Genomic DNA, 14,165 nt, shown 5'->3' on the forward strand with positions numbered 1-14,165 from the left:
ACAAAGGGTGGGTGAAATTTTACAGGTGGGGAACAGAAAAAGATTAAGTGATTTATCAAAGGTCACATAAGGAGTCTGTGGCAAACCCAGGAAATGAACCCAGGTTTCCAGAGTCCCAATCCATCTCATAATCACAAAATCCACCCTCTCTGAAAGCCCAAGTCCCTGGACCAAAAGCAAGTGGTAACAAAGCTTGAGAGGCAGTGTCGTCAGCCTTTGCTGGGACCAAGAGAGAAAGCAACATGCAATACTGTTCAGCAAAGCCCTCTGGACAACTTGGAGTGGTGATCACAAGCTCCAAAAGGGAATTGCTGACAGCTTCCATTGCTGGAGGGTAACTGTGATGTGGGAACTTTGATAAATAAAGTGAGGAAAGAAGATGATTTTGGGAATCCAGGTGTCCTTAAAACTCCTTTACAAACCAAAATACTAAAAAAACTCCTACCTGTGTCAATTGAGTCCCTGTGCATACATCAAGACAGGTTAAAGCCTTGGGCTATTAATCTTCCTAGCATATGGGTAATATGAATGAGAATGTGCACATAAATATCCTTCCCATGTCATAAAGAATATACTTCTCAGAACAGATGTAAAGTAACCTACTACAAGAAAATATTAAGACAACCAAAATAATTTTTTTACCCATTTGTTATATTTCAGTGGTCCTGTGAACCCCATTGCTTCTATTATCTTTGTGAAGGCACCCACTTTCTCTTCAGATGGCTGCAGGGAATCTTTTGCAGCAAGAAGCTGTAATGTAAAACAAGGAAAAATCAAATAAAAACATAGATCCACATGTCCTTATCTCAGCAATTCAATCTTATCATTTTAGACAAATCAAAATAAAATGATAATTTTAACTTCTGTTGTAAATTTTTTTTATAAACAGATATACTAGCATTCCTGAGAACATTCTACACCTATACACGGATTACTCATGGATTCACTTTATTTCAAGTTACAAGAATCTGCATACACACTTCCAGCCCACTTTATGAGGGCCTAACCAATAAATTAAAATAAAATTGTACAATGTTAAAGATTGTCTAGACATAAATACACTAAATCATAACATTAGAAGAATACTTCAAAGACCTCCTGAATCATGACTTCAATGTTGATGAAAGCATCTTTGACTTAATTCCTCAACATCCTATCAACGATGACCTCAGAACCCCAACAACATTCATTGAGGTACAGAAAGCCATCAAAGAGATGAACAAGAAGGCATCTGGATCTGATGGAATCCCTGCTAAAGTTTTCAAAGAAGGGTGAGAAGAACTGGCTCACCAGCTTCACGACTTAATCCTCAAGATTTGGAATTCAGAAGGAATCCCAGCAAACAAGAGAAGCAGCAAATACAGGGAGAGTTTGCCTGGGAGTTCATCTTGGGGGAGTTCCCACAGAGTTTTTGCCTTTCAGGCTTCTCTGAGTAGTAAATATAACTTCTGAAGAGGCTCTTAGAAGAAAAAATTTGGATAGTGAGCAACCAACTGTTGTGACCTTCATAGAATGTGCCATGTTTGTCTCTCTCTCATAAGATAGAAGCAACTTCATGTATACAAAGTGCAAGCCGGTCTCCATGTAGGAAGAAAAGGTTAAAGGACTAGAGACCCAAGTATCACCCCTGCATTGCATCAGAGAAAACGAAGACTTTTTGGATAGAAGTCAGGATTTGATACCACAGGCACAGCATGCTAAAGAATCAGAGAGCAGTGCAGGGGGGACTCAAGAATGGGGAAGAAGATTGGCAGCATGTGACCTCCAGAAGGTGAAAGAGGAGAACCCATAGATCCCCAATGCAGATAAGAGATAAGCAACCATTTTCAGGCTCTCTGCACAGGTACTACACAGCAGAGAATGGTTTGGAAGAATTATCTGAGGGAAGAGATTAGAAGGAGACCCCATCGATCAGAAGGCATGGGATCCATTGTCCTAGGGATGGGAGTTCCACAGACACCACTCCCAAGAGGAGAAGATGGGTGGTGGTGGTCGTGGACTCTCTCCGAAAGGGGACAGCATCATCCATCTGCTGCCCAGACTGGAAAACTTGAGAATTGTGCTGCTTGCCAAGAGCTAGAAATTCAGGATGTGACAGAGAGTCTGCCGAGACTCATCAAGCCCTCAGCCCACTACCCCTTCCTACTTCTCCACGTGGGCACCAATGATACTGCCAAGAATGACCTGGAGCAGATCACTGCAGACTATATGGCTCTGTGAAAAAGGCTAAAGAAGTTTGAGGCGCAAGTGTTGTTCTCGTCCATCCTGCCTGCTGAAAGAAAAGGGCCAGATAGGGACCACCAATCTGTGAAGTAAATGGGTGGTCACGCAGGTGATGTCGGAGAGAGGGCTTCGGATTCTTCAACCATGGGATGTTGTTCCAAGAAGGAGGATTGCTAGGAAGAGACAGGATCCACCCAACCAAGAGAGAGAAGAGCATCTTTGCAGACAGGCTTGCTAATCTAGTGAGGAGGACTTTAAACTAGATTTGCTGGAGGGTGGAGACCTAAGCCCAGAGGTAAATGGGGAAGTGGGATACTGGAAGGAAGTACAAGGAGGAGGATACAACAGGGGAGGCCTCCTGATTTCTATCGAGAAAGTAGGGCAAAAATCAGCTAGTTATCTTAGGTGCCTGTACACGAACTCAAGAAGCCTGGGAAACAAGCAGGTAGAATTGGAAGTCCTGGCACAGTCAAAAAACTATGATATGATTGCAACAACCGACTTGGTGGGGAAAAAAATCACATGACTGAATGGGTACAGACTGTTCAGGAAGAACAGGCAGGGGAGAAAAGGTGGAGGAGTTGCACTGTATGTAAGAGAGCAGTATGATTGCTCAGAGCTCCAGTATGAAACTGGAGAAAAGCCTGTTGACAGTCTCTGGGCTAAGTTTAGAGGTGAGAGTAACAAGGGTGATGTCGTGATGGGCATCTGTTATAGACCACCAGGATGAGGTAGATGAGGCTTTTTTCAGACAACTAATGGAACTTTCCAGATCACAGGCTTTGGTTCTCAATGGGGGACTTCAGTTATTAATGCAAATCATCCTGAGTTTATGGAAATTCAGATCCTGTCCACCTAACTTGAAATCTATTTCTGATGAGATTAGATGTTTGGTTGATAAAGGCAATAGTGCTGATGTAATATACTTAGATTTGTGTAATGTGTTTGACTTGATACTGTATGATATTTTGTTTAAAAACAGGAACAATATAAAATTACCATGGCAAGCACTAAATGGATTAAAAACTGGCTAATTTATAGGTCAAAATGTAACTGTACATGGCAAATTGTCATCAAGCAGACATGTTTCCCGTTGTGCACAAAGAATAGCAAATATGGCAGGCAACCAGGTTGGATTAACAAAGAAGTCTTCGGTGAGCTTAAACACAAAAAGGAAGCTTACAAGAAGTGGAAGCTTGGTCAGATGACCAGGATTATAAAAATACTGCTCAAGCATACAGGAGTGAAATCAGGAAGGCCAAAGCACAACTGGAGTTGCAGCTACCAAGGAATGTGAAGGGTAACAAGAAGGGTTCCTACAGGTATGTTAGCAACAAGAAGGTGGTCAGGGAAAGTGTGGGCTCCTTACTGAATGCGGGAGACAACCTAGTGACAGAAGTGAAAAAAACTGAAGTACTCAATGCTTTTTGCCTCTGTCTTCACAGAGGAGGTCAGCTCCCAGATTACTGCACTGGGCAGCACAGAATGGGGAGGAGGTGAGCAGCCCTCAGTGCTGAAAGAACAGATTCAGGAATAATTAGAAAGGCTGGACATGCACAAGTAAACGGGGCCGGATGCAGTGCATCCGAGGGTGCTGTAAAGCATGAAGGATTTTTTCTCCAAGGATCAGGCACCACAGACAATACTGGAGAGGTTTATTCACAATACCGGGAAGTCTGATAAATCAGCTTCAACTTCATGATGTTACAGTGGCCAATATACCCTTTCTTATTGATTACATAGTACGTTTTAAATTCTTTATCTATTCACTTACAAATACAGACATTGTTCTCTCCGGATGGGACAGTGATAATGGTTGTTACATACATGCAGAGACACTTTTAATCACTTTACTTACATCATGGATGTAAGGGTTACACTTGGTGGGGGGTAGGGTGGAGGAAGAAGGGGGGGGATCCTTACAGATAGGTGGCAGACAGGAATTTCTAAAAACAAAATGTGCTGTTCTGATTGGAATTAGAATCACTAAGAGGACATCCGGCTACCTGAGTCATTGGATGTTTGCACTAGCCATTTACATGAGTTTTAATGTACAACTTGTTAGCTGAAAACAGTCTCAAGCCTTACAGTGCTGAGGGAGTTGGCTGATGCGATTGCAGTGGAATTCATTATCTTTTAAAACTCGTGGCGATCGGGGGAGGTCTCTTATGACTGGAAAAAGGCAAATCTAGTGTCCATCTTCAAAAAAGGGAAGGAGGAGGATGCAGGAAACTATATGTAGACTGGTCAGCCTAACCTTAGTCCCGGGAAAAATCATGGAGCAGGTCCTCAAGGAATCCATTTTAAGGAACCTGGAAGAGAGGAAGGTGATCAGGAACAGTCAGTGTGGATTCACCAAGGGAAAGTCACGTCTGACCGACCTGATTGCCTTCTATGTTGAGATGATGGACTCTGTGGATGAGGGGAAAGGGGTGGACGTGATATACATTGACTTTAGCAAAGCTTTTGATACCCTCTCCCCACAGTATTCTTATCAGCGAGTTAGAGAAGTATGGGTTGGATTAATGGACTATAAGGTGGATAGAAAGCTGGCTTGATCATTGGGTTCAACAGGTAGTGATCAACGGCTTGATGTCTAGTTTGCAGTTGGTATCAAGCAGAGTGCCCCAGGGGTTGGTCCTGGGGCCAGTTTTGTTCAACATCTTCATTAATGATCTGGAGGATGGGTTGGATTGTATCCTCAGCAAGTCTGCAGATGACACTAAGCTGGGGGGAGTGGTAGATACCCTGGAAGGTAGGGATAGGATACAGAATGACCTAGACAAATTGGGCCTAAAGAAATCTTATGAGGCTCAACAAGGATAACTGCAGAGTCCTGCACTTAGGATGGAAGAATCCCATGCACTGCTACAGACTGGGAACCGACTATCTAGGAAGCAATTCTGCAGAAAAGGACCTGGGGGTAATGGTGGATAAGAAGCTGGATCTGAGTCATCAGTGTGCCCTTATTGCCAAGAAGGCTAGTGCCATACTGGGCTGCATTAGTAGGAACATTGCCAGCAGATACAGGGAAGTGATTCTTCCCCTCTATTCGGCACTGGGGAGGCCACATTTGGAGTACTATGTCCAGTTTTGGGCCCCTCACTACAGAAAGGATGTGGACAAATTGGAATGAGTCCAGCAGAGGGCAACAAAAATGATTAGGAGGCTGGAGAACATGACTTACGAGGAGAGAGAGGGGGAAGTAGGCTTGTTTAGTCTGCAGAAAAGAATGAGGGGGGATTTGATAGCAGCCTTTAACTACCTGAAAGGGGTTCCCAGGAGGATGGAACTAAGCTGCTTTCAGTGGTAGTAGATGACATGAAGGGTAATAAGAAAACATTTTAGGTTGGGGAAGGCAACCTTTCTGGAGATCTGTGTTGACCCCAGGGCTACAGCAGCAACATACAAATGTGTGGTGCCCCATAACCATGGACAAGTGAGTCACAACAGCCAAACAGAAGCTGCCGCTGTTGTGCAGGTATGAGATGCAATGCCAAGGAAAAAGTACTGTTGCACCAAGTTACAAAGTTAGGTAATGCTCACGAAGTTACTCATGGTTTTGCATGCATGGGATTCCCAAACTGTATCGGGGCAATTGATTGGACCGTGCGCCTATTATTTGCCCATTCCATCCAGGCTCAGAATTCTTAAAAAGAAAAAGCTTTTTCTCCACTGCGCTCCAAAGGCTTGTAGGTTTACAACCACTCTGGCAGGTTTACAGACAGAAATGCAGGGTGGTCTGGAAAGAGAGGAGAAATCTATAGCAATGGGTGGGAGGCTGAAGTGCAAAGACTTGTTCAGCAGCTTGAGCAAGGCATCCAATACAAAATGCAAAAACAGCCAGGACAATGTTGTCAGGGATACCTATTGCTCTTATTTTGAATCTCAGGCCTGAAATTGTGCAACTGTACATCCAGCTGCTAACCTACAGAAGGGTAAGGGAAAGGGAATTTTTTGTGCAGTTTAGTGTTGTTTATGGGTGGTGGACATCCGACGCTGTGGCAATCCCCATTGCACTATATCTTTGTCTACATGTATTTGTGAAACCTTATGAATTTAATGAAAATGTAATTCTCTGAGTAAAATAAATTGCTGTAATGAATGTAATGACATCAATGCAATGTTAAAGGCTTTTACATTATACAACCTATTACGTAAAACAAAATAGACCTTCCATTGAAATGAAAAAATGGCTTTTAATTTTAAAAAACAAACCAACCATCTATTGGCTAACTACAAGGAACTACATTAAACTAGTAGTGGAACAAAACTGAAGGACAAGGCACACTGCAAGTGGTGGCTTAAAGTCAAAGGCAAGCATATATTTTGACTCTGCCTCTTCCGGTTTGTGGGCCTTCTGGCATGAATCCCTGAGGTTCAAAGTTACTAGGGATAATAGAGGGCTCAAAAGAGCTGGGATCCTAGATGCCACTGTTCTTGGTACCCTCAGCTGGGTCCTGAGAGGGGAATGGCTTCTAAGAGCTATGCTGAGCGGGTATAGCAAGAAGGAGCTATAGTTGCTCTTAGTAGCCTGCATTTGTCCAGGGGCCATATAACTGGTGTTAGTTTGCAGTACTGCACTGCCTGCTGCTCTAACAACATGCACTGCAACAGGGCATTTTGGTTCCAGAAGTTGCTAGAGAACAGGAGCAGCTAATAGAGGAGTTTTGCGAGGGAGCTATCCAGGTGAAGGAGAAGTGATTATGTAGTCCTTGCAGTGAGTTTGCTGTCTGTTTGCTTGCTGCTTGACTGACATATATAGTGTGCTCTGTTTGGGGGACTGTGCAATGAGACTAGCAGCCTGCTAGGCAATGCTGAGAGCTTCTTAACAAGCCTTTCATCCCTAATCCCTTTAGTGCCCATTAAATATAAATCAGAGGGTGCGACTACTCAGGGAGAACAGGCCTTCAAAAAGCCAGCTCCAAAGCAGTCAGAGGAGCTAGCAACCAGGAGCAGCTAACTGGAGTTTTGTGAGGGAGCCGGAGAGGCAACATGACAGCCAGATATACCGGATTAACATTCTTTAAACTTCGGCCAATAAACACCCCCCCAAAAAAACAAACAAAGTTGCAGAAGTAAAAAGAATGCAGGCAGAAGTCAGCAGCAGAGTGGGGGCTATCCAGTTTATCGCACTCAACGCAGCATGTAGGATTACCTGCCTTGTGGGCAGGTGACCTGTGTGTTGATTTAGTGCAAGCAGCTCATGGCCCTAAGAGACCAAGGGCAGACTATGGAGAGCAGGGTGGCTGAACTGGAGGAGGGAAGGAAGACAGAGAGGTACTCAGATGAGACTTTCTGGGACACAGTAGAGCAGTCACATCCCAGTCTGACAGCCTCTGTGCTGTTGAGAAAGATGAGTGTCTCAGGGAAGGAGAACATCAAAGTGGAGCATAGGGAAATGATGCCATAGTTGGGACCCTCCTTTGAGATGTCATGGTGTCCTCTCGCACTGCAGATCTCTCTCCAAGGGAGGGAATCCCAGTTATTAGGAAGAGATGGATAATAATGGGAGATACGATCATTAGAAATATAGATAGCTTTGTTTGTGATAACTGGGAGAACCTCATGGTAAATAGCTTGTCAAGCATAAAAAGTCATGGATCTCTCATGCCATCTAGACAGGATGCAATGCTGGGAACAAGCTGGTGGTCTTGGTACACATAAGTACAAATGACGAAGGGAAAGGTAGGAGAAAGGTCCTGGAGGCCAAATTAAGGTTAATATGTAAGAGAGTGAAGTCCAGGGCCTCCCTTCCAAAAGCTGTAACCCCTGAAAATTTCTCCACTCAAGTCCATTTAAGAAGTCCATTTAAGAGCTCACTGCTCTGCCCATGTCACCTGTCTTTTCATATTTCTCCATTACAACCAAAGCTTCTTGTCCTTACCTTTTCATGATTATGCACCTCCCTGTTAGATCTATTATCTTATACTGTTAGCACCCACTTTGTTCAGGATGTGATGCCTGTTTTGCAAGCTACTTGATTTCTCCCATATGCACCTCCATGCTATCTTTCCCTTACACTCAGAAGAGACTCCATCAAAATCTGTAAAGCCACTACCTTGTCCTCTTTTAAATTCCTCTTCAACATTTAGCTCTGCCATAATGCCTAAAAACCATTGCCATCTGACCAAGGCTAGGCCGGTGGCAAGCTAGGATTGCTGTCATGCATTGTGCTTGAATTTTACTGTTCCTTCATTCTTCCAACCCACTCCCCTTCTTATATTTTGTATTTCATGATTTTCTTAGCCTGCAAATTCTCTGGAGCAAGGACCACCACACTTATTATTTGAATTATGGTAATACCGAGGGGCCATCATCAAAGACAAGGGCCATGGTGCTAGACACTGAACAAAAACGTGGCAGAGATAGATTCTGCCCCAATGAGATTACAATCCAAGTATAAAACAAGAGACCACAGAAGATGTAATGAATGGATGTGAAGAACAAAGGAAACAAAACAATACTGGTCAGCACAATACAAACTGTATTCAAAGCACACCATAATTAGATACCACTATTAATATTCAGTATGCCAGTATTAAGCATTTAATGAATAGCAAAATTTGCTATACCTCCCATCATCCCACCAGAAAGAGAGGGGAAGCATCCTAACCCTTTGAAAAGTGGGGGCAACACTTTTCTCCTGGTAGAGACAAGGAAGAATCTGTTCCCTAATTTACTTCTCTTCCCATTTTAGCCCTATCCCTCATAAGATCTTTCCTAGCAGCTCCCTTTCACCAAGTCAAGGACAGAGAAGGGAACATGACATTTTGTTTTTAGTGCTTTGCCTCCTGGAGGGATACCTTACAGCTCTCAATTCACTGGCTTTTGTTTGATAAGCTCTATTCAATAACATTTGATGTTCCTACTGAGTAAGTTCTATCATCTGCTGGACTGTTTAAAAAAATCATCACGTAGAAACATATAAATGTGGGACTGGAAGGGACATTAAGAAGTCAATTCCAGCCACCTGCTCTGAAGCAAGACCAAGTAAACCTAGAACATCCTGACAGGTGTTTGTCCAACCTGTTCAAAAAAACCTCCAATGATGGGGATTCCACAACCTCTTTTGAAAACCTATTCCAGAGTTTATCTATCCTGAAGTTAGAAAGATTTTCCTAATATATAAACATAAATCTCCCTTGCTGCTGATTAAGCCCATTATTTCTTGTCCTACCTTCAGTGGACATGGAGAACTATTGATCCCCACCCTCTTTATAACAACCTTTAAACAACCTCAGTCTTCTTTTCTCAAGACTAAACATGCCCAGTTTTTTAATCTTTCCTTATAGGTCAGGTTTTCTAACCCTTTATCATTTTTGTTGCTCTTAGTCTAGACTATCTTCAAATTGTCTATAACTTTCCTAAAGTGTGGCACCCAGAATTGGACACAGTACTCCATCTGAGGCCTCATCAGTGCAGAGTACAGCAGAACAATTACCTCTCACGTCTTACTCTGATAACTAATCTGAGTACAGTCTTTCAACCAGTTATGCACCCCATCTTATAGTAATTTCATCCACAGCACATTTCCTTAATTTGCTTATGAGAATGTCAGGTGGGATTGTGTTAAATGCCTTATTAAAATCAAGATGTAGCACAGCTATTGCTTCTCCCCAACCACTAGGCCAGTGATGCTGTCAAAGTTACCCTGTTACAAGTTAAAAATGTCTGTACAGCAATTAGCACAATGGAGCCTCTAACAACAATATAAAAAAATAAAACTATTCTAACCTTAGCAGTGCTGTGAAGCATTCTTCTTTGCTGTGTTACTGCACCACTGGTTTGTATCAATCCACCACACACTTTAGTCAACTGGGGTCGGCCAGTCTCATGCCTCTGGTAAAAGTGACAGAACAAAAAGTGAGAACAGTGTTTAGGAATAAGCACTAAAATGTTGTTACAGTCAAACATTCACTAATTTAAAGACAGAATTTACAAATGAAAAAGGCCTAATAAGTCATCAAACTCATCTCTCTGGGCCCAGTGCAGGTTTGTTCCCTACTGTACAGTTGGTAGTATTTTTAATATCCTAATGGAATGGACTGGCAGCCTCATGTGTCTTAATACCACAAAATTTGTTCTGAAATTTAGTCTAGATTTTCCTCTCATATTTTTGTTCCATTAATCCTAGTTATACCTCCTTGTACCACGCTAATTAATACCTCTCCCTCTTTGGCATTAACATCCTTCCAATGTCAAAGGCTTGATGCTTTGATACTAGTTATTGGCATTCTGATTATCTAACCTGGTGTATCATTTTTATAGGTCACCCCCAATCTAAACCAGTTGCTGCTTAGCCAAGCTCCATATACTTAGCTCTTCTGATTAACACAATTAGTAAAACACAGGTTGTTGTGTTTTCGTCACCTCCATGACAGATTTATATCTCCCCCATCTAATCTAGCTGAAGAGGTTCAGCCTTTTATCCAGTGTCTAATAGACATGGGCTTGAATGGAAGTAATGACTGTGGGTTGGGGGAAACAGTCAAAAGAACTGTAAAATTATTTCAGTTCTCTTAATCATTTCAGTTTTATAAGATCCCTTTTTCTAGATGCCCAGGTAGCAGCACTGGCAAGGACTGTCCCCTCCATTCTCATGTGCTAGAAAGACATAAGGCCTTTTATTTCATATATGAGGACATAGGCAAAACCCCAATTCTTACATACTTTAGGATAATGAAATAGTCTACCTGAAGAGTGCCAGAGAGTATCCTGTCCCACTGTGCTTTGGGCAAGGTTGACTGTATTAATCCACTGCATATGGTAATCCATTGAGGCATTCCAGTCCGGCACTTCTAGAGAGATCAACATGCACACAGTAACCAGCAGTGAACAGGAGCAATTAAGTCAATGCATGTTAATGGAAGTTAATGGGCAATACATTTACATTCATGAAAATGGGATGTCAGCCAACCTTGACTGATAATGCTACAAGTGACTTTGGGTGAGATAACCACTTGTCTAAAGACGTTTAACATGTTAATTAAGTTTAGTCTCCAGAAAGCATGTTATGATTTTGTTTTATACATAACTACGCTTCCAATATCCTTATCACTATCTCCTGAATCTCTAGTCTATGATCATAAAAACTTATTGTTTTCAATATAACCATATATCAGTGTTAACCAACATGCTGGTCCTGAGATGAATCTAACAAGCTGATGTGTATATTGTTCCTTTGGGTACAGCAGACCTGGTATTTTCTGAGAGTGTTCAATGGATACGAGGCTAAACATTACAGGAGAACACTTCAAAGGGACTCAGGGTATGGGTGAACCTTCAATACCAAGTCATTAGTTTGTCTTACGCTTTTCTCTGCTAGATTAAAGAGCCCTTTGGAACAGAATTATTTTCTCTCTATGAAGGTACTTATATACTGTAACCTCTCCATCTTCTTTTTGGAAAGCTAAACAGATTGATTCCGTCCCCTCATTCTGTATATAGGGCCTGCAATCCTCCTTCCTAGATGTATAACTTTGTATTTGGCTGCATTAAAACATTTTGTTTGACTGGGCACAGCTTATCAACTGACCCAGGTCACTCTGAAATCTCCATGTATGCATCATTATTTACCACTCCACCAATCTTTCTCATTCACAAATTCTATCAGAAGTGATTTTATATTTACTTCCAGATCACTGATGAAAGTGCTTTATGTTACTGGACCTCATACCAATCCCTGCAAAACCCCACTAAAAACATTCCCATTTGATGATGAGTCCCACTGACAGCTACTTCTTGAAATCTGTCAGTCAGTACTTAGTCCAGTTAGTGTGTACTGATACTGTATAGTAGGGGTGTCAAACATATGGCCCGCGGAACCTTTTTGATCCGGCCCGCATCCGGCCAGTTTTTTTGAGACGTGCTGCCGCCCAAAGTGAGGGCATTGCCACTTAAAGAGATTTCTCAGCCTATGGCATTGCCAGTTTAAGAGTCCCTGAAATGTCTTAAAGCGGCGATGCCAGACGAATAGAAATCCCTTAAAGTGGCAATGCACTCAGTCCAGCAACACATCCCCCCTCCGTGAAATCCCACCGCCGAAAAGGGCTGATGCCGCGCCACCGAAAAGGGGAAGATGGCCTGAATTTTTCGGCAGAGGGTATTGCATGGCCCGTGTGAAGTGCAGTTTATGATAATTTGGTCCGTCACCATCTGTGAGTTTGACACCCCTGCTGCATAGTGTTAAATTTAAGCAGAATGTTGTGCTGCATAAGCCAAACACTTTACACAAGTATATATTACAACTACTCAGTTACCTGTATCATCAAACTAGTAATCTCAAAGGATGAGATCAGTTTTGTCTGACAATAACTATTTGCCACAAAACCATGTTGACTGGCATTAATTATATTCCCATACTTTACTCTTTTTTGATTGTATTCTGTATGAGCTTTTCCATTATTTTCCCTGGGGCTGAAGTCAGCTATATAGGCCAGTTAGCTTATCTAGATCATCTCACTTGCCCTTTTTGAATATCGGCATGACATAAGTACTTTTCCAGTCTTCTAGAATTTCCCAAGCATTTCAAGATTTATTAAAAATTAACATCACTGAGCCAGAGATGTCCTCCGCCAACTCTGTTAGGATTCTTGGGGCTACCGATTTAAAACTGTTTATCATATTGTCTAACATCCTCAGTTATTAATGGACTGGAAAGTAGTTAATCAACCTCTCATGATCAGAGTACATCATTGTGCTTCTTACCAAATACTGAACAGAAATACTTCATCACTTCTGTCTTTTCTACATCATTAACAATTTTACCATCTCCAGATAGTAATGGGACTACTATACCACTGCTTTTGAGTTTTGTTGTGATCCTAATATACTTTAAAAGATTAAGAGGTAACTTGATTACATTCTGTAAGTTTATACATATGGAACAAATATTAAATAGTGGGCTCTTTAATCTAGCAGAGAAAGATATGACAGGATCCAATGGACAGAATTTGAAGCTAGACAAATTCAGATTGGAAATAAGGCATATATTTTTAACAGGGACAGTAATTAATCAATGGAACAATTTATCAAGGATTGTGATGGATTCTCCATCACTGACAATTTTTAAATCAAGACTGGATGTTTTTCTAAAAGATCTGCTCTAGAAAGTATTTTACGGACGTTGTGTGTTATACAGGAGGTCAGATAAGATGATCACAATGGTCCCTTCTGGCCTTGGAATCTATAAAAAAACTCCTTCATATTGTCCTTAATCCTGCAAGCCATGACTAATGGCTTTAGCTTCCTTCATTAATTTTCTACACTCCATAAATTCTAAGTTACATTGATTGCTATCTATTTCCATGTTGTTGGGTTTTTTAAATTATTATTATTTCTAATTGCTGCCTTCACTTTACCACTGACTCAAGAGTGGGTTTTTAGACAAAATTGTTCCCTTTCTTCATTATGGTTTCTTGGCCTTCTAATGAACTCTTCTTAAAGAACTCCCAGTTTTCATTCAAATTGTTCTGTCTAAATGTTTCCAACCAATTTTGCTCATAATTTGCCTCAGCTATGGGAAATTAGTGCTTTTGAAGCACCAAGTATATATATTACAGGTTAGCACTGTCTTCTGTTATCCATATTGAAAGTAATCAGATTATGATCACTGATCCCATAGCAATTACTAACTGCCTGTCCAGGTGGATAGAGATTTTTTTTTAAATCAGATTTTTTTTTATTTAAGTTAAATACAGGTTTGTTTTTAAAAAATAAACCTATTTAAAATTAAATTTGAAAGTGACAATCTACTTTAAGGCCTAAACTTACTCTAATCTATGTGATATAGCGAAGGTAGAGGGCAGTAGGAGTGCGGTGGACAGGAGATATGTGAACCCCAGAATGCTCAGGGCTTTGTTCCCTGCTGACTAACTCAGAGCCATTAGGGGGCAATTAGGAGCAGCTGAGGCCAATTAAGGACCAGCCAGGTGCTCCAT

The 14,165-nt window shown here is 41.6% G+C and overlaps 1 protein-coding gene across 2 annotated transcripts in view; it reads right to left on the reverse strand.

The window, feature by feature from the left end:
- Positions 1–14,165, reverse strand: part of UQCC1 (ubiquinol-cytochrome c reductase complex assembly factor 1) — a 143,039-nt gene that overhangs the window by 120,324 nt on the left and 8,550 nt on the right. Inside the window, exons 2-4 of one of the 2 annotated variants that reach the window (XM_067546870.1) lie at positions 10,920–11,024; positions 9,961–10,065; positions 643–750 (exon numbers count right to left, since the gene is read on the reverse strand). In XM_067546870.1, the coding sequence (XP_067402971.1) occupies positions 643–750; positions 9,961–10,065; positions 10,920–11,024 (318 nt within the window). The remainder of the gene's footprint in view (positions 1–642; positions 751–9,960; positions 10,066–10,919; positions 11,025–14,165) is intronic. The other variant, XM_067546871.1, reaches the window with a different exon arrangement.

Source organism: Emydura macquarii, unplaced genomic scaffold, assembly GCF_026122565.2.
Source record: "Emydura macquarii macquarii isolate MOO-44397 ecotype Brisbane River unplaced genomic scaffold, CSIRO-AGI_Emac_v2 contig_1170, whole genome shotgun sequence".
NCBI classification, from domain to species: Eukaryota; Metazoa; Chordata; order Testudines; family Chelidae; genus Emydura; species Emydura macquarii.